This window comes from Drosophila kikkawai, chromosome 3R (assembly GCF_030179895.1).
Source record: "Drosophila kikkawai strain 14028-0561.14 chromosome 3R, DkikHiC1v2, whole genome shotgun sequence".
NCBI classification, from domain to species: Eukaryota; Metazoa; Arthropoda; class Insecta; order Diptera; family Drosophilidae; genus Drosophila; species Drosophila kikkawai.
The window spans coordinates 16,557,788-16,583,341 of NC_091731.1; the positions used below are offsets into that span (position 1 = coordinate 16,557,788).

The 25,554-nt window shown below is 39.8% G+C and overlaps 4 protein-coding genes across 5 annotated transcripts; all 4 read left to right on the forward strand.

Annotated features, from left to right (window-relative positions):
• The first annotated feature begins 65 nt into the window (after positions 1-65).
• On the forward strand, positions 66-1,834 carry LOC108084026 (arrestin domain-containing protein 2). The gene is made up of 5 exons (XM_017180039.3): positions 66-258; positions 326-475; positions 535-743; positions 814-1,399; positions 1,464-1,834. Exons 1-5 carry the CDS (start codon positions 144-146, stop codon positions 1,637-1,639), a joined length of 1,236 nt encoding a protein of 411 aa, XP_017035528.1. The 5' UTR covers positions 66-143; the 3' UTR covers positions 1,640-1,834.
• Positions 1,835-1,876: 42 nt separating this feature from the next.
• On the forward strand, positions 1,877-4,316 carry LOC108084025 (arrestin domain-containing protein 3). Its single transcript, XM_017180038.3, has 5 exons — positions 1,877-2,155; positions 2,832-2,975; positions 3,036-3,247; positions 3,318-3,900; positions 3,961-4,316. The coding sequence occupies exons 1-5, from the start codon at positions 2,041-2,043 to the stop codon at positions 4,215-4,217; spliced, it is 1,311 nt and encodes a 436-aa protein (XP_017035527.1). The 5' UTR covers positions 1,877-2,040; the 3' UTR covers positions 4,218-4,316.
• Positions 4,317-4,726: 410 nt separating this feature from the next.
• Positions 4,727-7,256, forward strand: LOC108084088 (arrestin domain-containing protein 17). Its single transcript, XM_017180112.3, has 5 exons — positions 4,727-4,896; positions 5,437-5,565; positions 5,632-5,849; positions 5,916-6,510; positions 6,890-7,256. The coding sequence occupies exons 1-5, from the start codon at positions 4,782-4,784 to the stop codon at positions 7,072-7,074; spliced, it is 1,242 nt and encodes a 413-aa protein (XP_017035601.1). The 5' UTR covers positions 4,727-4,781; the 3' UTR covers positions 7,075-7,256.
• A 12,166-nt stretch (positions 7,257-19,422) lies between these two features.
• Positions 19,423-20,304, forward strand: LOC108084110 (uncharacterized). Of its 2 annotated transcripts, none has more exons than XR_011445386.1 (3): positions 19,423-19,772; positions 19,833-19,955; positions 20,010-20,027. XR_011445386.1 is itself a non-coding variant. In XM_017180136.3 (3 exons), the coding sequence occupies exons 1-3, from the start codon at positions 19,503-19,505 to the stop codon at positions 20,143-20,145; spliced, it is 534 nt and encodes a 177-aa protein (XP_017035625.1). In that variant the 5' UTR covers positions 19,426-19,502; the 3' UTR covers positions 20,146-20,304. The 2 variants fall into 2 exon arrangements, 1 of the variants encoding a protein (XP_017035625.1); XM_017180136.3 differs by having other exon boundaries at positions 19,426-19,777; positions 20,010-20,304.
• Positions 20,305-25,554: the final 5,250 nt, after the last annotated feature.

The window sequence follows — 25,554 nt, forward strand, 5'->3', positions numbered from 1 at the left end:
TCGCAAAACCATAAAAGAAATGGATTGAAGGCTGTTTTGTTCAGTTTGCTTGTGACCATTAAAGAGGAAAGAGCTCAACAATTGACCGGAGCCATAAACAATAACAACCGCGTGATACTCTAATAAATTATCAATTGAAAACCATGGGTATTATTTGCCAGATTCTGTTTCACAACAATATTCAAGGTGTTTACTATGCGGGCCAAACTATATCTGGCCAAGTGACTCTGAGCACGGATACTGTCAAAGCAATTAAAGGTGAGCAGTGTACGGATTTCATGAGGAATAGTAACGATGACTAATTTCTTGATTACTCCCTTATCAGCCATCAGACTAAAGGTAAAAGGTTACGCCGAAACCCATTGGACTGAAAGTAAAACCGATTCAAACAACAAGTCCACCTCCGAATCATATAATGGCTTTGAGAAGTATCTTTCCAGCACAGTTTATCTGTTGGGTTCAGCCACAAGTTCGGGTAAGATATATCTTTAGACCTATTTATTGTCATTTGATAAACCTTAATAACATCTTTAGAAATGTCTTTGGAGCCGGGAGTGAGAACTTATAATTTTGCTTGCCAAATTCCTATCCACTGCCCCTCTTCATTCGAGGGGACTCACGGTCGTATATGTTATACGGTGGCTGTGAACATATTCCAATCCTGGAAGTACGACAGTCTGTTTACAAGGCCATTCACTGTAGTCCAGGTAATGGATATGCAAACTTATCAGTCGGTTTCTAAGGTGAGTTTCTGGGTTACCTTGAAAATAATAATTTAGTTTATAATTACTATTTTAATTTCCGATTGTTTAGGTTCCCGTTCAGGCCAGGAGTGAGAAGACCTTTGGCGTGTGGCCCTTCCGGTCGTCTCCACTTAGCCTGGAGTTAACCTTGCCACAAACTGGCTTTGTGCCCGGTCAAACTGTCCCCCTGAAGGTTTTGGTAGGCAACGACAGCAGCATTCGGGTGCACGAGATGAAGGTGGGTCTGGCCATGATGATCACTTATTACAGTGATCTGAGTTCCGGCACCAACGCAGAGCGTATTTCCGTGGCCAAACTGAAGGCTGATGGCGTGATGAGAAACTCTCGGAAGATGTACGACTTCCAACTCTTGATTCCCTCCACGCCGCCCACTAGTATGCATCTGTGTCGCATTATCAAGATCGGTTACCAGATCGAAGTGGTGGCCAAAGTCAAGGGCATGCACATCAATGGAACTCTGGTAATGCCGGTTACCATTTGTGGGGTTCCTATTATGCCGCCAATGGTGCATTACGTACCTGAAGGATCGGGCGCTGCAGGAGCTCCAAGTGATGGGGCCTTGACTTTGCTTGAGGGCGAGGGTGCCTGGGGCCCAGCTGCTCCGCCCTATCCATGGTCGGAGGACGCCACTTTGGGTGAGTTAAATTGTAATTTAGCGACTTAATTGATAAAGTTAAAACTATAATATATTATTTACAGCACCACCTAGCTATGCCGAGGCTATGCATATTCAACCTCACCCAGAGAAGTCTCGCCAGATGCAGCAGGAGGAAGAGAAGCAGCCCTTCAAGCCCCTGTATCCCATTTACAGTCTACCACAGCCAACTGAAGAAAAGAAGGCAGATCCTGCCTTGGACAAAGAGGAAAAGAAATGAAGGACCTAGGATAAACATTTTCGTATCAAGAGACAAACTTTGAACAGTCCTTCACCAGCTTATCAAGGATTTCTTTGGGTTTTTCCCAGCTCCCCGGATTCTTTGTTGCGTGGCTCCCGTTGGCGAAATGTACGAGTATAATTCAAAATTGTGACAGCGATAAGATAAAAGTTGGCCTGGCCATCGCTACCAATATATAGAACCGCCGCAATGTTTGTTTCATTCTCAGTTCGTTTCTGGCAGCCAACTGGGCATGTGGTTCCCATAGCTTCTCCGAAGTTACGGAGTAAATACGCAGCAAAGTTGGGCATTGAAATCAAATCAGTTGTGTTTGCAACGGCATCAGGAGCGGATCGGCCAATAAATAGCAAACAATAGCAATTACAGAATCAATTACAATTATGGCTGTTACCTGTGAGATCGACTTCGATAACAATCCCCACGGCACCTACTTTGGTGGCCAGGTTGTGAGCGGCAGGGTAACGCTGCGTCTGGACAAAGTGAAGATGGTGAAAGGTGAGAGTGGGTGGCATTCTCCAATTTAAAACTCTGGTTTTTTGGCGATACCATTAGCATGACTCATGCTTATCTTATCGGCGTACTTTTGAGTGCTGTTAAATGGTTTTGCAGCAAAGATCGACCAGGGTGATTCATATTATTTATAATTGCGAGTCGACCACACGTGCAAAATCTAACGCCAACAGAGAGAGAGAGAGAGATGTATTCGATGGCCAAACACAAATACATTAATGATAAATATTTACGGCCGATAAGATTATAAATATATTTTTAAAATAATCAATGGTTTCGCATTAACTGACATTAAATATGGGTATATACATACACACTCTGGGAAAAGCAGAATCAGATATCCATTCAACTAAATAAACTTTAAATAGGAATCGTTTTTCAATGAGTAGTTGCAAGTGAAGCAAGTTAATTAATTAAAAAGAATGAGAGGTAATATTTAAATTTAAAATTATTTGTTTAAAAAACTTCTTCTCCTTACGCAACCAGCAAGGAAGCAATGATTTAGAGGCAGGGACACTCCATTAAAAGAAGTAGTTTGGCAATAAAAATGGGGCCACTATCTTGTGTGCAATCAATATAAAAAAATACTTAAAAATATACAAATAAATAGGTAAAATAAATATTTATCATTTGTGTTTATATATGGTTTTCCCCTTCACAGCTGTCACCTTAAACATAACCGGATATGCCGAGACCCGATGGAGCGAAAGGGTAACCACAAACCGTAGGAGGAGACGTCGCACGTTCTATGGTCGTGAGGATTATATTGCATCCAAAACGTTCCTGGTGGGCTCCAATTTGAGCTGTAAGTATGAGTCATTCAGGGTGTGCTGGGATCGTTTTCTAATTGTTTATGTCATTACAGCCCAAGTTCCCATTGAAGCAGGAATTCATACGTACAACTTTACTTGCCAGATTCCCACCGAGTGTCCATCGTCCTTTGAGGGCATCAATGGGAGGGTTCGTTATATGACCAATGTGACCCTGGTCAGACCCTGGAAATTCGACCAGAGCTACACACGATGCTTCACAGTACTGAAGGTTATGGACCTCAATTTCGACAGCCCATTACTAAGGGTAAGTTTAATATAAATTTTAATATAAATTGCAACACTTGTAAACTTTTATAATTATTTTTATTTTCCAGGTTCCCGCCCACAGTGAGACCTCAAAGACGTACTGCTGCTGGCCCTGCAAATCGGATCCTCTGTCCCTCCAGCTGACGCTTCCTCAAACTGGCTTTGTGCCTGGCCAAAGCATTCCGCTCAGTGTGCTGGTCACCAACGAGAGCCACATTCCCGTGGAACAGCTCCTGATGACCTTTGCAATGCTGGTGACCTATCACAGCAAGCCTCCTTCGATGCCCAATACTACCTCCGAGCGACTGGTGGTCAATACTTTAAAGGGAGACTCGGTTCAGAGGAACTGCAAGAAACTCTTCAACTACGAGATTAAAGTGCCAGCCACTCCGCCCACCTGCTTCAACCTGTGCGGCATCATACAGATCGCATATCAAGTGGAAGTGGAAGCCCAGGTAAAGGGCTGTCACCACAACGAGGTGGTCAGCATTCCCGTTACCATTGGCAGTGTTCCGCTGTCCCAGCATGTGCCGATCCAGCCACGGGGTTTGATCCATCAACCTTTGGATGTAAATGGTTTGGGTGGTGGACACATGGCCACTGCTCCGCCACCAAACGCAGCCAATCCCTGGGCTATTGATGATTCTATTCGTAAGCTGGCTTACTTTTAAAGTATTTCTTACATTTTAATCAATGAAATGCTCTTTACAGCTCCTCCCAACTATCAGGAGGCTCTGCACATGCGCTCCACTGCTGACACAAAGACCGACGACATCGACGATCCAGAGCCAGTACAACCCAATACTCTTAATCTGGATGGCACTAACTATAGGCCACTGTATCCAGTCTTCGACATTCCAAGTCCCTCGGCTCCTCCACCATCGGATTACACTCAGAACTATATGGCCGAGAGGGCCTTTGTCAATCCTGCAATGGATGGGGACAAGGACAAGGGAACTTGGCTATAAAAATAAAAAATAAAGGGATAAGCTATGGAAAAAATATATGAAATTTAATTACCGTAATGTTTGTTGTGAATAAAATGGAATGCAAAATATTTACATATATATTATAATTATTATTTTACTGAATTCCGTTCTCAGCTGCTGAATAACACGGCACTTATTTTCCATATTGTGTAACATTTTCAAACACAACTTCTTATCATTGTTCACAATGTCCTTCAAAGATTTACATTTCCAAATGAGATGCTGTAGCTATGGTAATACAAGGTCTCTCCCTTATCGGGTCGCCCCTACCAACATAAAAGCTTCGCTGAAAACTTCTCCAGGGCCAAGGTCTACGCTCCCAGCAGCGATAAGACTTCTCTAAAGCGGAGCCCCCCTAACCGGCTCTTATACTACTTACCATTCCGATTCCATATCGTTTCCGGAGAAGCTCGTTCGGGGCTATCGTTCTTATCGCTCGCACCGCAAGCAGTCCGGCAGTTTTGTACTTAAGTTAGTCGCAACTCGTTGCCCTGGCCATCGGTTTTAGCGGATTCCTGCGCGGACACTCGAACTGGAGTAAAAATGGTCGTTACGTGTGAGATCAGCTTTGATAATAATAGACATGGCACTTTCTACGCCGGTCAACTGGTCAACGGATGCGTGACCCTCAAGTGTGACAGATCCAAGGAGGTACAAGGTAATTGATCAAAGAATTTGCAAGCGAAAACCAAATCGCAATAGGGCTTGATTAATTGTTTAAATATAGCTTTATTTGACCAGGGTATTATAAATATTTGCTCGATAACGATTTGTGTGTAGTATATGTCGGGAATATATATATATGTTTATGACGACATTGACTTTAGCGGGCATTCTTTAGTGCGGAATGTATGAAGTTGATTGATAACAAAGCGTAAATGTCTTGGTATTATTTTAATAAGGAGATTAGGAGAAGGGTTTTCCGTTGTGTTTTAAACTTACAAACACATGGCAAAGGTTATTGAATAAATTTAAGAGGCATATTTAAATGTATAGAATTTTAAGTTAATATTATAGTTCTAAGTGCATCGGTTTTAATTTATAGCATAGCATTACCCCCTCTTCATATTACCTGATTATGTGTGCCGCTATCAGTTGCTATTTGGGATTATCTATATATTAGCTTTCAAGATAAAATATCTCCATTGCTCAACCCACTCTCACTCTCATTTTTTCCCCCCAACTCTTCGTTTTTTAGCCGTTCTGCTAAAGGTGGTTGGATATTCCATAACCAAATGGAGCGAGAAAAGTCTGGGCTCGTCCAAACTATATGCGGGCCGTGAGGATTATCTATCATCCAACACTTATCTGTTGGGCTCCGAGCAAAGTGAGTGAAGCTGAGTGTATTTCGAGAGGTGTTTGCATTCATTAATGGGTTTTATCTCCGGGCCAGACAACAATAGACACACCATTCAGGCCGGCGTCCACAATTACACCTTTGCCTGCCAGCTGCCCTACCAGTGTCCCTCGTCCTTTGAAGGCCGCCATGGCTGCATCCGTTACATTGTCAAAGTCCTGCTCATCCGACCCTGGAAGTTTGATCAGGCCTACACAAAGGGCTTTACAGTGCTGAAGATGCTGGATCTGAACTTTGATACGCCTCAATTAAGGGTAAGTCTAGTTGTAATTTGGTTAATAAATTTGTATATTATAATATATTTTCTTCAATTTCCTTAGTTGGCTGCCCACAGCGAGGGCTATCGCACCTTCTGCTGCGGTCCCTGCAAGACAGATCCTTTGAAACTGGAGCTGCATCTGCCTCAAGCTGGTTATGTGCCTGGCCAGCGGATACCCGTGACCGTGGTGGTGGTCAACAACACCGCCGTGGCCGTTTCCGAACTGCGACTCTCGCTCGTCATGTTGGTGCGCTACTATAGCGTGAGTCCAGAGCACTCGCGCGTAGAACGGATCATCATTTCACGGGCCAAGGGCGACTCCGTGCTGAAGCAGTGCACCCGCTCTCTGACCATCGACCTGCTTGTGCCCTCTACTCCACCCACCTGCGTGGAGCTGAGCAACCTCATTCAGATCGCCTACCAGCTGGAGGTTGAGGCGCTTGTGAAGAGTCTGCGGGAACAGCAGCTGATGGTCATGCCAGTCACCATTGGTACCATTCCATTGCCGGTTGCCGGCATAGTGGTGCAACAGCCTCCTCGTCGAAGTGGCCACTACGAGGGACCACAATCCAGAAGGGATCCGCCCGATGAGCTGCCCATGGTGACGGCACTTGGCAATGTTCCCAACGATCCAACCCCCAGTTCAGCAGATATGGGTGAGTGAATGATTGCATTTTTTCTGTGCATAGATTTAAATAGGAATAAAGTGTCTGTCGGGAAGCAAATACGTGCCCATGAACCCGTAATGATTAATTGCAATCTTATCTGAAAACTTTTGAAAGGAATCGGAGCTTGGTTATCTTCAGATATCGCTAATTGTGCTGTCAAAACATTGTTTAAATGATAATCAGTCTATTAAATATTTTTGATATTATTTTAATTTATACATAATTTATTGAATAAAGTTAAACAGGAAAATACGTATACAGAAATAAAAGCAATGAAAAAATATCTAAAATTAACAAGAATGTCCTCTCTACAAACGCAATATTTTCCTTTGATAAAAACTAAATTCTATAATTTCTTATACCTCAGGTCTTCCTAATTACGAGGAATCCAAGCACACGCAACGCGGTAACATCAATGAGGAGGAGTTGAACGCCTTTGGAACCAACGAGTTCGCCCCACTGTATCCTGTGTACAGCATCCCGAGTCCCACGCCTGTGCTTTCGGCGAATACACGGAATGCAGGCTTCGTAAATCAAAGTTTTGTCAAGTAGAGCTTTTTATATTCGACATTTTCCTTTTTTTATGTTTACATTTATTGTTAAAAAAAATATAAACGAAAAAAACACTGCTTGCATTTTGGGGTGGTTTAAGGTTTATAAGTAATGCTGTAAGAAGTATAAGGATATTCAGATACAAAATCAGCAACTTTAATACACAATATTATTGCAATGGCTATTGAAATATTGTTATCAGCAATTTGGAGTTAAAATTCCACCAATTTGTTTATAGCATATGACATTAATTGTAAGTTTTAGAGTATTTTTTTTTTTATAAATTTACCAATTTGTTAAGTTAAAACATTCTAAGAAGTTAAGTAGGTAGCAAATTAAGATATTATTGCGATAATAATTGTAGGTTTAAAGTCATTGCTATAAATATGGCGGAATTCACTTGCTACAAATTTAAATAATGAATTATAGCGATAGCAATAAAAAGTTTTTAAGTCATTGGAAGATATTTGAGTCATTGTTATAAATTTACCGTTACTGTATTGTTACCTGAATCCAAGCAGTTTAGTAGGCAGGAACAGTTTAATAGTCATTGCTATAAATATAGCGAAATTCACATGAAATCAATTTGTATTGAGAATATTACAGCGTTTGCCAGTTTTAGAGTCATTGTAATAAATGTACCGTTAGTGTTTGTTAATAGATTTAAAGCAGTTGATATTCTAGCAACTTGTATATAGCACGTTATAGCAAAGATTCTTAAAGGTTTAAAAGTTATTATTATAAATGAACTGTATAGAGAACACTATAGCGATAATTATTGCAAGTCTTACAGTCACTATAATTTTTTGATGTTTACATTTATTCTAAAAATAAATATAAACGAAAACAAACACTGCTTGCATTTTGGGGGTGGTTTAAGGTAATGCTGTAAGATGCTGGGAACAGTCATGCAGCTTATTCTATATTTTATCAGCATCCTGTATACATTATATTATTGCAATGGTTATGAGATTTTTAAAGTTTTTTTTGGGAAGAAGTTAAAATTTTACCAATTTGTTTATAGCATATTTCAATGACAGGTATTGCAAGTTTTAGAGTCATTGATATAAATGTAAGGTTAGTGGTATGGTAACTGAATCAAAGCAGTTTATTTGGCATATTATAGCGATAATTATTTAAAGTTTAACAGTCATTGCTATTAATGTATCTATGAATAAAAAAGTTAACAATCTAGCAACTTGTATAAAGCAACTTGTATATAGCAACTTGTACATAGCAACTTGTATAGAGAATATTATAGCGATAATTAAAGGCAGTTTTACAGTCATTGTAAGATATTTACACAGTATAAGTCAGTAAGAGATAATCATTTATTTATAGAATATTTTGTCCCAAAAAAATGTGATCTAAATAAGCTGCTGGGTAAGCATTAAAAATGGAGACAACTCCGAAAATTGCAACAAGAAAGTAAAAGAATTTTAAGACAACGTTTTTTTCTATACTAATAAATTAATCAATATAATTTGTGAAATATTATAATTATTAAATAATAAAATATATTAATATATAATTTACAATATTCACGTTAATTTATTTTCGAATTGGGTCTCAAAAAAATATATGTATATATCAAAACTTAGATAAGGAAAAGAATTGTGGTTATCTAACAACCCGAATTAACCTGCAATAATCTTCAAAATTATAATAATAAATTATTTAAAGCAAATATGAAATTTACAATATTTCTTCAACGAGGCTACAACAAATACGAAAACTTATTGGTCCAATATGTGGCTAATCCAAATATAGATTAGCCTAATCTAATCATCTTTAGGTTATATGATTCTTAAAAATAAGGTGACCTATAATTGCAATGTCAACAAAAAAATGATTTCTTTTAAATAATTTTTACACTTTTATTTTTGTTGCAGGGTTAATTCAACTGAGTTTATTCCTAACCATCTCTCGCATAGATTTCCGCTCCATAATTTTCAACGATATTCTGGGTGAATTTACCTCATGTTCTGGGAACATTAACTTGCCCGGGTGTCAAGGGCGGCGTGTAAGGTGGTGTAAGTGCTTAAATTGAGCTTCGGGCACGCTCAGAATGCCATCAACCAGCAGGAAATATTTTCGGGGGACTACAAACAAAACACCAAGCCACGGACATGTTTAGTTTTTATCATTCGCGCATTTGTTAGCGGACTCGTGCTTGCCAGTGACCCATTGCCCACATCCTCGATTCCCCCGCCCAGAATATCAAACTTTTCTGTTGTTGGTAATCTGTTTGATTGTCCCTCCTAAACTCTCATTTGTTTTGCGTCCCCACCTCGACTTTTTCCCCTCAATGGCACCGTCAGGGGTTCTGGTTTGAGTGTAAGCGGATCCAGCCAGCCAGCAATTGACACGCGGGCATTACACATTGAAAGCATTTTGCAAACTCATAATCCATCTTCCCCATCTTTGCCAACTAAAAATTCCACCTGAACTCAATTGAGTTTATTTTCCAAATGGAGCTTAACTGCACTTTCGCACGGATATTTCAGACATTCAAGTGGTTTGTTGGCACGAAGAAAAGAGGATTCCCTTAGCAAAAACCATAAAATGCTTACTGAATCATTACAGGAATGCTAGTTGGGCAGCCGAAGCTGCCAATGTTCTTTTAATTCAATTATTTCAATGGCATTTAATAAGGAATATTTGGATAGAAAATATGCAATTGATTGAAAATATATGAATAATAATTGGGTTTAAGTGGAATAAAAGTACAGCCAGACATTTTAAATAATAAGACATTTCATAATATATAAAAAATACTATTTAAAGGGAATTTTACATTTATTTAAGAGAACCTTCTTAGTGTTGTCGTTGGACTTAGCTGGGACTTCTCTTAACCCTCTCTCACCAAACACAGCCTCGGCTTTTCCCTGTACACGCTCTGGGCCACTCGTCCTTTTTCTCTGTTGATTAAGGTCTTCTCTGGATCGTCCTTTAACGAATGTGCTTGCCTTCGTCAAAGGGTTCAGGTGTGTGAGTACAGGTAGTGAAAATCTCATATGTAACATACATTACATATTTTATTTATTTAAATTCATTCATTCACAAAAAATAATAAATACACTTGTATAAATTATTAAATGAAGCCATACAAACCGTATCATATTTTGTGCCGTGCAGTCACGTAGAGTAGCTTAGACATCGCAACCAGTCGGAATCTAGTTGGCCAAATGCGCCAAACTAATGACCGCATTAAGTAATTTTCCCCGCACTTTGGCCCCTTGAATGGTCCCCCGCCATCTGGGGTATCTGGGGCTCTGCATCCCAGACAGAGGACTCTACGTCGCATCGAGGGGTCTGTTCTTGTTGTTGTTGTTGTTCCTGCATTCAAATGGCTTACTCAATGGCGCTTCGTGGTAATTGGCTTTTGGCTTTGGCATGGCCGCAAATCGGCAAATCGGCCAAACTAAATGCATAACTAGTTTCGGCTTGGCGAGTGGATTCTGATGCTTGCTCGGTGGCTTCTGTAATTTCGAATTTTGATTTTTTTTTATCTCCTTCCTGAGAATGAGAGAAAAGAAGAACGAAATTAGTTGGGATTATCCTTAGGCGGGAAGTACACAAAGGAGGGATTTTAAAGGAAGCTCGAATCAAACGCAAATTGCCTTGTTCGAAGCGGGAAACATTTGGAGTTTTTACGGTTTTGGCGACAACAAATCCCGGGGCGTTGTTGAGATTTTTATTATTTAATTTATTTGGGTGTCAGTTTAAATGCCATTTATTCATGTGTCAAGTGCCTGCAATTGATTCTGTTGGGTCTCCCCTAATGGATTATAGATAATGCCAATGTACGTGCCTTCGCAGATAGACATGTTTAGCCCAATTTTCTGGCCACCGAGCAACGCACAAAAAAAAAAAAAAAACAAAATAACCAAGAGGAAACCATAAACGGATACCAAATTAGCATTTTTTGTGGATTCGATTTGCCCGCCTGAGTTTATTTTTACTTTGGTTTCATTTTTGGGATTTTGCCAGAGCCTGTGCCGTGGGGCAGGCTTTCCCCTTGCTTTCACTACGAAAAGCTGTAACTGTTTTCCTTTTGGCGAAACGCAACGTGTTTTCTGTTTATCCTGGCTGGTTTGCACCTTTGCTCGAGATTCTTGCTTGTCCTTGGAGGCGTATGTGTGTCTGTGTGTGTGCTGCGGCTTTCACGGGTATTTCACCGTTGGCTGTTCTCGCTAAACCTCCACCCCCAAAACCACACAGCCACCCAAAAACCACCCAACCGTACAGAACCGCCACCACAGCAGCCGCTCTTCTGACAAACAATCGCAAGTGAATTTCGCCCAACAAAACGAATTTCAGCGGCTTTCAGAGGCTCTGAGACCACCCAAATCCTTGTCCTTCTACGGCATATCCTTGCTTGGCTTCGACAGGCCGTATTTGAGTTCGAGTCAAGCAATAAAGATGATTGGGCACTTGTGATTAGTGGCAGAAGGGCGGAAAGCAATTCCCCCACAACTACCAAAGGTGGCTCGACAATGGCCTCTAAAAACGTCTCCTACAAATGGGAGTTTTCTCTTTCGATTTGCGGAGTCTGAACCGCACCCGGTGCCGCTGCCGGCCATTATTTCATTTAAGTTTCAAGGCAGCCGGCGCCTCATTATGGCTTCATTAACACGCAGCTCGCTGTTTCTGCCTCTCTATAAACCAAAAAGTTTATACGGCTCTGGCTAATGGCAAAAACTCGTCACGCACTCTCAGCCAAAAACTAAAAACTTTATTGTCACTTGTGCGGAATAGAGGAAAGCCAGAGACACCAAACACACACCCACACCCACACCCACAGAGAAGCAGTAAGCAGCCACATCCACGTAGAAAAAAGGAAGGACGAAAATTGCAATTGACAAGATTTAAACATGGTCTGAATGAAGTTTTGTGTCGACAGTCTAAGCCACTTTTCCGAGCTGCATAGACAACAGCCAAATGCAACTGAAACTTTTTCAGTTTCAATTTTCCCCTTCCTTTCACAAAACTTTCAGTGCAATGGGGCACACAGAAATTTCTATTGATTCTACCGAGTCCAGGTGGCCACTTGGAGAAATATATATGTATACGAGGGTGGGCTGATAAATAGTCGGCCTAACAGAGAAAAAAATTGTTTTTTAATTCATAAATATTTTATTCGATTAGTGTTTTCTATTAGCTGATTACTGTGAAAGTTTCATGCGGTTTTATCAACACAGGTAATTTTGGCGAGACTTTTAACGCATTCACTTTTGCATTTCGTCAATATGAATAAAATCGAATATCGTGCTGTCAGGCAACCGCTTGCACATTGCGCAAACCAAAACGAATTTTTTTGTCGTTTTGTGACTGTTGACGAAACCTAGATTCATTACCATACACCAGAGAGTAAGGAACAGTCAAAGCAATGGATTTCAACTGGAGAAACGGCACCGAAAAAGGCAAAAATCGGTTTGTCGGCCAATAAGGTGATGGCAACGGTTTTCTGGGATTCCCGAGGTGTAATTCATGTGGATTATCTGGAAAAAGGCAGAACAATTACGGGAGAATACATTTCCAATCTCTTGGGACGATTTGATTTGGAGCTGAAGAAGTAAAAGGCCGCACATGGCGAAGAAGAAAGTTTTGTTTCACCAGGACAATGCTCCCGCTCACAAGAGCTTTGTCGCCATGTCGAAATTGTGTGAATTGCACTAGGAAATTCTTTCCCATCCACCCTATTCTCAAGATTTAGCTCCCTGTGACTATTATTTATTTCCAAACTTAAAAAAATGGCTTGGGGGTAAGAAATTTCAGTAAAATGAACTGGTAGTCTGTGAAACAAACCCCTATTTTGAGGACCTGGACAAATCCTATTTTATAGAAGGTATTGGAAAACTGGAGGATCGGTGGTCCAAGTGCATACGTCTAAAAGGAGATTATGTTGAAATATAAAAAAGAAAAATTAAAAAAAAAACGTATTTTCTTTGTAAGGCCGACTTTTTATCAGCCTACCCACGTATTTATGCTTGACAAAATGAGTCATGAGTGGGGGGGATAACATGAAATTGGCAATAAGTTTCGAATTGTATATACTTTTCTGACCTCTTAAGATCGTTTTAAGAGGTCAATTGTGCAAGAAAATCGAGAAAAAATATTGAAACAGAAAATATCCATGATAATTGCCATCTAGGATGTTGATTTCTAAGATAAACAATTGTGTGTGTGTTTTTATTAGAAGAAAGCATAGTTAGACAATGCTTAGATCAAACAGAACGACCAGGAAACACGACCAAGTGGAAAGCATTGTTGTTGAATTGTTGATGAAATGTTGAAGAATAAGTTAAGAATTGTCGATGAATAGGTGATGAATTGTTATTGAATTGGTGATTAGTTGTTGTTGAATAGTTGATGAGTTGTTGATTAATTGTTGATGATTTTGGAAGAATTGTTGATGATAAGGAGATAAATTGTGGATGAATTGCTGTTGAAAAGATGATTAATTGTTAATGAATTGTTGATGAAAAGGTGAATAATTCTTGTTGAATTTTTGATGAAAAAAAGTGATAAATTGTTATTGAATTTGTGATAAATTTTCGATAAATAATGTGATAAACAGAATACACTTTCAGGATGACTTCTTTAATTTGCAAGTACGTCTTTATTTTACAACTTCTTTCTTATACGCCGACACACAGAATGGAAGAATTAGCGAAGCGCTTCCAGACTCATGCTATTTTACATAGGCTTAATAGAATAATCATCGGTATCTCATAAGTATCGGTATTAGTGTTAAGTTATCGGTATAGCCGTTGGAGTATCGGTATAGCCTACTACAATAAGTCATAATAAGGTGATTAATTGTTGATGAATTGTGGTTAATTTTTGACTTATTGTTGTTGAATTGTTTACGAATTGTTGATGAATTGTTGATGAATTTTTGATGAAAAGGTTTAATGATGGTTTAATTATATATAGAATGCAAAAATAGAGGTTAATATTTACTTTTCTTAAGAAACGAAAGACCTACGATAATTCTATATTATCTTAATATTCAACACAATTTATGAGAATTTCTTTTGATATTGTTAAGACTTTAAGTATAAATCACCTTCTTTTATTGATGGCTTCACATAAGAATGCTTTCATAAACCCATATAAATCCCAAAGATAATTTTCTTCGCTGTAATAACCAACAAAAGGATATGATGCTGCGAAACAGATATTTTGATGGAATTTTTCCTGTGCAGCACACAACACACATGCTGTGTATGGATGTTGGCGTCAAAAAGTTGGTTAGCCAAGTCGAGTCAAGTCAATGACTGACTGGAAATCAAATCTCACACTAGCATCGCCCCGAAAGCCCACTGCGAACCCATTCAGGGATGTGGAGTCGTGCAAAGAGCGGGTCCTGGTGCTTTGGTAAATTTCATAAATCAGAGTGCCGCCCGGAGGTGCGTGCAGCAGGACTGGGAACCCAGGACACAGGACTCCGTACTCGGGACTCGGGACTCGGGACATTTTTGACATGGCCCAGAAGCTACTGCTGCTATCCCAATCATCTCCTCGAGTCCGAGACCGTGCCCGAGCCCGAGCCCCTTCTGGCCTTTCGCATTTAGTGGAATGGAAAAGTTGAAAAGTTTTATGATATTTTCGGTTAGCTGGCTACTCGATGCCTGGCTTGAGGTTATGGTTATGGCGCTACAACGGATGAAGCAACTCCTCCTCTACGGCGAGAATCCAGCAGAGCCTGAAAGTCGGACATAACTTGTCGCATCGAGGTCAGCAGACAGAGGACACACTTTTATCACAAAAACTTGAAGACAACTATGTATTTCCATGCCACATACTCCCAAAAAATATTGCTGACAAAGTAAGCGGGAGGCCATGACATTGTTTAAAATATATATATATAACAGGGATGAGTGCATTGAATATCAAATACCTGTTGGGCAGTTTAAAAGTTTGACAGGAATGGATAAAGGATGGAAAATATTTTCCAGATAATAGCATTCAAACAGATTAAAGTTACTTAGCTCTTCGGGCAGTCAAAAAAGAATGTTACAAAATATTGAAGGGAAATACTTATAAAATTTATGGTATTCTGGCTACTAAAAAACACACATAATAACGCCAATCAATTATTTAGCAATGCAAATTTCTTAGGATAGAAACGATACATTTTCAGGAGAATACCCTAACCCTTGACTCCTTTTTTGACACAACTTTAAAAATAACATGCAAGAGTGTAATAAATTATGCTGCTGCCACCGCCGTTGCCATGTTTTATGCGAGCCCTAAAAATATGATGTATATGCGGATGATAAAAAGAAGATTGCAAAACATCAAGCGAAACACCTCTGGCCAGAGTGCATCGCACTCGAATGTCAAAGCTAATAAGCAGCTTCGTTGCAAAATATTTTCCCCAAGGAAAATTCCTTTTTCTAGTTGCCCTTTTTTCTGTGCCACCTGTTTCTATTTCGCGTCAGATTTATGGGTAAATATAAAGCACAGGTGATGACGTTGAGGTTGGGCAGGTGACGTGACGAAAGTGAGCATGTGTGTGCCGCCGCCGCCGCCCTCTATTCTCCCCTTTTTTTTTCCAGCTTGCGGGATGCACTGCATATACTTGGCTGCTGGCTCTAATTAATGAAAGACTTTGTCTTTACCTTTCCTGCCCCACTGTCGATGCATAAAGAAATTTTGCTAATTAAAAATAATCGCAATAGCAAAGCTGCAGCGCAACTTTGTCTTTGCCTGAGCAGCTCGCCGGCCTTCCCTTCTGTTAGCCGGAATTCCCCTGAGCAGGTCGGCGCGGGCATTCCTTGTGATTATTTTAACAACTTGGCCATGTTGTTGCACTCGCTGAAAGCCAGGACAGCCATTCTCGCCATTGTTACACAGAGAAAACTATAGTTTTTGAAGGTACCAAACTTGATTGTTTCCTTAAGAATTCATTTAAATAAATTTAAATTTGAAAGAAGCGTGGTAAAATCTTTTGCCATGAGGATAAGTAATTGGTTTTGTTGCTGTACTTAATTTATAAATTAAACTTCATGAATATATAAAAAAAAAACAAAAATACAGGAAATAAGCAACGAATACAGGAAGAAAGAAGTCTTAGGAATTTCTACTACTATTTCTTAAATATATATAACAATTATTTCTTTTATTTTCTTAAAGATATTCTACAGTATATGACCTTATAATCTTGTCTTATATATTAACAAATACCCAAGAATTTGGTAATTAAACTAAATCACTCTTTAATCTTGTAAAATATGACCTGCACTCTTTAAAACGACCCTAAAAAAATACATTTCTCAGTGCATAAAGCCGTAGAAATTGCTCGCGGGCTGCAAGTAATTGTCTCTGGCTCGGTGCTCTGGATTTGGATTTGGATTCGGATCTGGCGGCTTTCTCTGGCAACATCATTAAATGTGTATATAATGGAATTGCTGTGATTTGTTCCAAGCGGAAGATTTATTATCGCCTTGCCGAGCCCGGCCCGACTCTGTCGAGTCCTGCCTAGAGCCCAGCCCTCCTCTGCCTATCCGTTTTCCAGGCGAAAAAATCGGCATTATGTTCCGCATGCCTGGTGACAAAGTGCAGCCAGACGATGGCTTTCATTTTCCGCTCCTCACAATCCGCAACCGACACAATCGGGGTCGTTTACATAAACACTTGGCAAATTTATGGCTCTCGGCTGCTGGCATGTGTGTCTGTCAATGGGAAAAGTTTATGCATTTAATTTGTGCGAAATTTGCTTACAACTCAAATTGAATTAACCTGATGACTCGGTGGAATGTGGGTGCGTTGTTCCTTGAACAGAATTCGACCCGGATCCATCAGACATTCGGTATACTCTGTGCTGAGAGTTGATGTCCTTACTCAGTACTCAGTAGTCACCATATGCCAACTCATTTGCATTTAAAGTTTTTCCCTTTCACAAGTTTTGTGCTCTGTTCAGCTCTGTTCTGTTGAGCATATGCTCAAAACACTATTAGGTCTTCATCAAATTAAAATATGTTCGCCTTGACGTGAATAATGCTCGGAGACGCCATGGCTGAAATTAATTGCCTGCAAAACTATACAAAAGTCATCTGTGTGTGCTCCTTCAACCCAAAAAGGTGCACAATTTTGCAGTTATCAAATAAATTAAAAGTTGACCAAGGACCCACCCGACCCGGGCCAGAAACAAAAGCAGGAAGCTGCTGCTGCTGCTGCAAAATCTCTTAAGTCTCAGTTGAGTTGTTCAAACAGCTGGGCAAATGTGTGCGAGTTTGACAGAGATTATATCTGGATTGCCGGACTTAGTTACGTTTGGGCGACGAGGGCTTAAAATGGAAAATTGTGTGACAAAATGAAATACTTGGCTCCGACACACATAAGTGAAAATGTTTAACTTTGGCATTGACAGCCGCCCAGTTACCTTTAAGTAACGAGATATATGTATTTCTGATAATATTGGCAGAGTGCAGAATAAACGTAATTCCTTAATGGACTGAATGGCATAACTGAAATCAATTTGCAGCTAAAAGAACTTTTCTGGTTTGTTGTGTCATGTCAGAAAATTGCATATAATTACACTTGTAATCCCCTAGCATATGGCATTAAGTGCTGTTTACATTTTCATTGGCCCTCGACATTTTTATTGTTTATCGTTTGAGTACTTTTTTATGACGGACATTTATAATGTCCGCAAATATTCGCAAATGTGGCGAGAAATTTCTATTGAATAAAATCGCCGTAGCTTTAAAATGCCATCGATTAAAGTGGGTGGAAATAAAATGTGCATATTTTTTCCGGAAAAATGCTTTCCCATTTTATAAAGCTTGCGGCGTGTCATCGGATTTGATCTACACTCTGCGATTTAGCACTCTCCCTGGTGGCGGCCAGATTGAGTTTGCACATAATACCTTTTACGTGTCCGGTTTGCTAATTAATGTTTGGGGTAATAAATTGGATTTGCTGTTAACATTTTAGTCAGTATTTTGTCATTAGAAGCCCGTGGGGACGCCGCTGTCAATTTGCTGGTGGTGGCCACAAATGTTTGCCAACAAGCCAACGCAAATTCCGTGTGTCCTTTTAAGGGAATTTCAGGCTTTAATAGGTAGAGTGCGTGAGCAAAGTTTTGCCAATTGCCGGATGGTCGATGGCTAATGTCCATAAATAGTTCATTGCATTTCCATTAGGCACTTTGTGCCAATCCGGACTGTTCATTGACCTAATGTGTGCAATTCATTATGTGCAATTAGAGCTCAATTCAGAGGCTCTGGCCGGTGGTCAGAGTTCAAGGATCGTCTAGGCCAGCCTCTTGAGGCCATAACACATCATTAATGGGGTTTTCTGCCGGCCAGTCGGACACGGCCAAAGGAAAAGTGTAACAATAATGGGCTCGTTTGTTTTCATTGCACACGTGCCAGAGCCCGGGCTTTGGTTAAATGTGCCCTTAATAGACACAGCATTTGCGGCCATGTTTTTGCTGGCCAAACATTGGGCCAGGTCTCCTCCTGTCGGGACCAGAGTTCTACCCTCTCTCGATGGGCCACTTCTGCGGCTCTCGACACTCGGCCGATGGCTCAGTTTCGTCATCATGGAAATGGATCTGGACCTGGTTGCGAAAATGAAATTAAACGCCCGAATGCATATTTAATGCCGCAAAAATGTGCGAAATAATTTTCAGCCTGATTTTCGTATATACCCAGTTATAGGGTACAGATATAGGAATTACCGACATGCCATCCATCTTATTAAGTATTTTCCTTTAATCATTGGTGGGGATTTTCAATCAGATTAATTGTTCGCATACGGAGTGAGTCAATAAATATAACAAGTTGAAGTTCAGATAGTATATAAAATATGGATTTTATTATAAATTTGTATATGCTAAGATGTAATCAATTGTGCAACACAAAAAAAGAAAGAATGAATTTATATATAATTTTATTGATTTATTTATTATGGTTATTAATTATATATATGTACTAGAATCTATACTTCTTCTCCCCTACTGAGTATATAAAATTCGTTATCCCTAATTTTAATATTTTCATTTTCCATACGTTTCCTTTGCACACACAATTTTCTGCATTAAATATATGCGAAATATTTTTAAAGCAGATTTTTATTTGTTTTCATTTCCCACACTTTTGCGCAAGTCTGACTGTTGATTAAAAAATTAATGAGTGATTTTTGAAATGCCAATCTGAATGGCTGTGCAAATAAAATGCGGCAGAGTGTCACATTTCCAGATATCTTCTGATAAATCTGAACGATACTCACAGATATTTCCATTATTATTAATTAACACCAGGGGGCTTAAAAGCAATTCTCCAAGGATGTTGGTAGTGACAGCTATGCGAGGTATTTATGAAAGTATTAATTGTTCGGATATGGGATTGCCATTTAAAATAACTCAAACACAGTTACAAATTCCCTTTGAAGAGTAAAAAATTTGTACAATGTCGAACGTCTTCAAGAAACCTACCCAAAGGAGTCTTACTAACACTAGGTCATTCAATATGGAGCAGCGGAAAAATGTACTGTTGAAAGTGCCCGAGGAGGTTCGGGCAGAGAAGGCCAAAAAGGTGGAGCTATTCCTCAATAGACTGAAAGTACGGAACTCTCGCTATGAATCACATATCCTGAGATATCTGGATACGTGGTGTGAGCCCAAGAGCCAGTTCAATGACGATGCCGACGTCAGTTTGCATCCCAGCTACAATCTTATGGTCTAGTCTGTATAAAATGCTAAATGATTTACAGTCTTAAGACCCATCTCTTCATCTTAGTGATCTAAATTGCGATGAGCGGTATCGTGAGGCCAACTATAAGTACAATAAGCAGTTCAAGCTGGAAATGGAACACTTTATTGCCAATCAACCCAATGTACGCGACCAGTACTACCTGAAAAGGTAAGAGCCCCGAAAAAGTTTTAAGTGAAATCATAAAGTTTTCCTGCCTTACAGAATCCTTTGCTATAAAACCAGTTGGCCTCCTTTGCATACAAAGTGGGAACTGCATAACTTCGTCTCCAAATTCTTTAAGCTAACTCCCACGGAAAGGAAGCGTGTGGATTATCTCATGAAAACAAAACTGAGCTGAGGAATGCACAGGCAGTTATGCTATTTACTCTCATTTCAAAATGGTTTAATTAGCACATTTATTATTGCAATTATACGGACGCCGTGCCACCTCCAGCTAATTAGTTCAAACAAAAAATGCCGCAAACAATAAATTTAATTTAGCGATGCATCGAATTCATTTAATTCGGTTTTCTGTGCTTCGGACTGAAATTAATTTAGCAAAAAGAAAAAAAAATGCCAGAAATCTGAGCATCTACAATTAAATCTTTTCCCCCACAAAGCTGAATTACTAATTAAACATATGGACTTTAGTTCCGACTGAAGTCTTCATCGAGTCTCGTTTTTCTCGCTTTTCACTAAATTGCATTTAAACAAATAGCCGCAATTTGCATATTAAATATTTGATAGGCAGACTCATAAATAAATTCAAACAATAAATGAATTATTTTATTGTTTAACTGTGCAACAATGTGAAAGATTTAATGTTTAAACGTGGTCCAATTGTTGTGACCTTTTTTTCAGAAGTATCCGATAGGAGACAAGTGCTCTGCATCTGTGTGTCTGTGTGTGTTTTTTCATGTGTATGCTGACAGGAAGTGCGTCATTTGTCAAAAGCTATTTTATGGCCATTTTTTTTTGTGTTGTGTTGTTGAGTGGAGTCTTGTTTGCGCTGTGTAAACACCTGAAAAAGGTCAACTTAACAAATGTTTATGCAACGAGAACAATGGCTAGGCATCATCAGGCCAAATTGTGAGCTCTTTAACTGGATCCCGCCCGTGGCGATATTTCTTCTTTAAAATTAATCAATTACCTCTTCAATTTATTGTTTTGTTTTCGCATAGCCCGCAAGAATAAACAGTCATGAATAATTGCTCAGCTGAAAGTAATTTGCCAAGGCCTCACAACATACATAAATATATCGTATGTAATCAGAGCTGTGAATGCACTCAGGCTTGGCATTGGTTCAGGCATTGGTTTTCCTAGGCATTAGCGTGGAATATTTTAATCGTTGCTAATTCTAGCGGAAGCACTTTAAAGCATTTAAGCCAGGCTAAAGCATTTTGTGGAAGCACCAAACTAAATGAGTTTTAGCCTCACAAAGAATATATTCCGCCCCAATTCATACTCTGCTCGCTCACAGGATTAAAAAAACACAGGATATAAATTGGAAACTTTGTTTCTTTTTGCCACCACTCAGCTCGCTCTGACACTTTGAAACTCCCATAGAAAATGATTCATGCCTGAGTGGACTTTCGGCCCCCGGACCGTTGGTCATTTCTAATAGCCAACTTCAATTAATGCCCAAGTTGCACCAATTTTAAAGTCAACGTTGTGAAGGAAAGCCCGCCGCACACGGGGAAAAAATCACAGTGAATGCCCCGGCATCCGCAGCTCTGAGCTATAAATTATAATTTCCGCACGCCGTCGAGTCTCTCCCTTCGGTTCCTGCCCACCACCATATACCGCACACTGAGTATAACCAATCTGCCTGGCCATCGTCCGGTCACTCCCAGGTTTTATGATGCTTATGGAAAAAATTCTTGCCACTGCATGGCTGCAAGGTGTGCGCCAATTTCCGGCACATGTGAGCTGCCAGTCTGTGTATGCTCTTATATATACATAAATACATATATGTATGTATATATATAATTTAAAAAATGTTTGGCCGACACCCTGTGTCCGTGCTTATACATACATATGCTGCCAGAATAGCCAGAGAAAAAATTATAATTAATTGCGCTTGACAAGAGAGTTACAAAAAAGCCGAAAAGTATGCATACCTTAAAGCCTGACAAGCCACAGTCCCGCACACAAGGCACTCTTGGGGCAAAGTATTTTTATTACTCATACGCACTGTGTAACGTCTGGGTGAATGAGATTTCCATCATGCATGATCACCACGGGCCCTTGCATTTAAATATAATTTTTATTGTACATTCTCGTTGGTTATCCTCCAGGTAAGCGGGATTTCCATCAGACAAGCGAATAACCTTTAGATGGAAACAGATTTATATCACTTTTAGTTAAATGTGCTCTTAATATTACTCTTACGCCCTGGGAACCCTTAGTCGAATGGCTTTTTCATCATTTAAGTGCCTTAGCAGCCTGTTCTTGCATGTATGTATAATGTGCATTAGTTAAGAGCTGTGTTAGCCCTAATTTTATTTGATTTATAATGCTCTGTATAACCCTGAGGTGAAAAGGGTTCTGATCTCTAACTTTCACATCTTAACACCTATAATATATGTTTTTATTACTCAAACGTATGGGTGGTGTTTTGGTTGAATGAACATTCCCGGGGGTTACGCTACGCCCTGCTTAACTTTAACCTTTTTACAATATCCCTAGACTTTTACGCTGCACAGCCAATTTCCCACCGTAAACACTGGCTTTATTTTCCCACCTCTCCCCCATGTGCACACCACCCACACCTGCCGCACCCGCACCACCACTTGCTGTGTAATGAATGTTGTTTGTTTGTGCAACATATTTAACAACAAGTAGCAATGCTTAGCAATCATTGCTTGCCAACTCGTTTGTTTTACTTCTGAGGGGGTATTTGCACTGGCTGGAGAGCTTGGCTTTTGGGGGAAAGTATGATTAAGTCTTGGCGGTGACTTGACTACCAGAGACCGTACATTATGAATACATTTGGTGTACACTTTAGTGCATTAAATAGAGATTTATTTCCTCAAGGGGTTGGTCGTCTGGCCATCAAGCCATTGAGGCTTTATTCTTTTCAGAATTATTTATTATATAAATGTATACATTCTAGAAACTACCTTGCTCTGGTTTGAAGTACTCATAAAGCCTTATTTAATGTGCAGTTATTTATGACTCTTAAGCATAACCATAAATATTTACACATTTTATTTCCGTGTTGTGATTGCTTCCACTTGATTGCGTAGACTTTAATGAATATTATTTAGAAATTACACAGGCACGAGTAAGGAAATTCCTTATGACTTCCTCGATTTCGTAGTCCATAACTTCTGACATCAAGATTCTTCTCCTTGGTGCACACATAAACTCGCCGACATGGCCACAAAAAGCGGAGAGTCTCTATGTGGGTGTGTATGTGTGTGTGGCAAGGTCCTAGCGCCGCTGGTCGTAACTTCCGCTCGGAACGCTCACCACTTGAGTTTTGTGTGGCATTGCAAAATGCATTTTATACGCAATAAAAATACACTTACGGGATTTTTTACAGCTCGCTCGCTTTAAGGGGGCGTAACAGCACGCCCCTTACGCCCCCCAACCACAACCATATACACAACGCCGGCGATTTCATTTCTTTTGGCGCCGTTTTTCTACTATAATATTTCCTACTTACAAAATAAAAAGGAAAAGTCAGTTGGTCTGCCAGTGGCTTGTTTGCGTTGTGTTCTACTGTTGGTTAAGGAAATTTAATGAGCTACTTAATGCTGCTGGGGTGCAGTTTTCACTGGCAGTGAGTGAGTGTGTGTGTGCCTTATTTTTTCATCCCACTCACTTTACGATTTTAACAAGTTGGTTGTTAAATAAATTTAAATTATATTGTCGCTCCCTTTACAAGCTGGGCTGTGCGTCTCGTTGGTCATTCCTTTGCCCTGCACTTCCATGTTGTTGTTTTTTTTTTTTTTTGGCCACGAGTGCTACACAAGTTTATTAATACTTGGCCCTGGCAGCGAACACTTAATCATCGCAAGGGCAAGGGTCCCCCTCTAAAATATCGACAAAGAAGTAAAAAGAAAAAGGGAGGAAACAGGAAAAGCGAATGCCAAAAATAAACACAAATAAATTGCCTCATCATCGCATTTACCTGGGGGCCATATTTTAACCCAAATGATTTCAAACTTTTGAGCCCAGGCAAGAAGGCCTGTGTGTAATGCTTATGAGTAACCGCAAAATGTTGCTCTCGAGAATGAAAATTTAATCAAACATTTTAGCAACGCCAAGCTGAGACCTGGGTAGTTAGAAATTTCTTAAATTTTTCCATGTTTCAGAAAACGAAAGCCGAAAATGCTTTTAGAATATTTGCATGCATACTATGAGTTTTTTTTTCGGAAAAATTAGCTGAGACTGCAAGTTTCACAGTTTGTATTTTGCTGTACCAAAAAAGGAAAAATGAAAACTACTCCCACAAAATGGAATTTTATCAGTTTAAATATTAAACTTTGAACATTGTCTATGCTTAAAATGGAATAATAAGACTTTTCTCAGTTGATTGCCTGCTTGTTGTTCATTTTGAGCCACAAGGAGTTCACATTTCACCAACAACTCTGTCTTTGCTATGATTGCAGTGACCCCCCTTTGATTTCCATATCAAAATTAATTGTACCATACATTATTTGGAAGCAAATCAACATAATAAAAACACACACACACACATACACACAATCAGCAGACGTAAAAATCAACTGTCCTTTTGGCATTACGTACCATATATGTTTGCACAGGCAATTGGCAATGCACAGCATGCAAAATTCGAAATGCAAATGCTAAGTAAATAATGTTATTGGAAAAACGGCAACTGCAAACGGCAAATGATGTGGCCGATGGAAAATCGGCGGTAACAATCAGCAGGCAGGCGCAAATCGCATTAGCCTGCTCTCCGCCACAGCCATCAGTTCCGCCCACTTCGATTCCGCAGCAGTAATCAAAAAGTTCAGCCTTCGCCTCCAGTATCGAACAAATAAAATGGATTTGCAATACATGAACGAGGAGAACCCATTGCCCGACTCCTTAAATTGCGAACAAGTCTGCCCATTTTGCCCCATCAAAATATATATATTCTAAACTGCGGCGCATAGAGATGTTTGGGGTCCATTGGAGTCCATTTGAACACATAAGAGGGCCTGCGAAACGGTCTTTGGCAGTTGTGACGAGTGTGTGGGCCAGCGTCATAAATTGCACTAAAATCGGGAATCGTTCTGGGAGAGGGGAACACACTCTGACTCTTTGGTATCAGTCTCGTTTTTTTTTTGCGTTTGCAACTGCGACAGTTTGGCTATGCATGTTAAATGAAATTATTGCAACTTTTTGCCCGGCCCACATGGCGTATGCGTAACGTTCACTCAATTCATCAATCACCGAATTTGTCCCGATGTCCTCGGCCTGTGACTGTGACTCTGACTCCGTTGCTCTTGTTTATTTTTTTGTTCGTTTGCTAAAAAATGGTTTAGATTTATGCGACAGTTGCCGCAGCTGTTGGTCTTCTCTTTTTTTTCGTGTGTGTTTGTATGTGTGCAACAACTGGCTGTTTGTTTAAAAATTCTTTTCGCTTTCATTCGTGGCTACAGCACTACATTTCATTTTGGCCACTTTAGCTTAAATTTTGTGTTTTTCTGTTCATGGGCTTGGGGGGCTGGTATTTTGCTTGCAAATCGTCGGCATTTAATCCAATTTTGTGAGCTGCCGGCGCTCTTTTTGTACAGTGGGTTATTTTGAT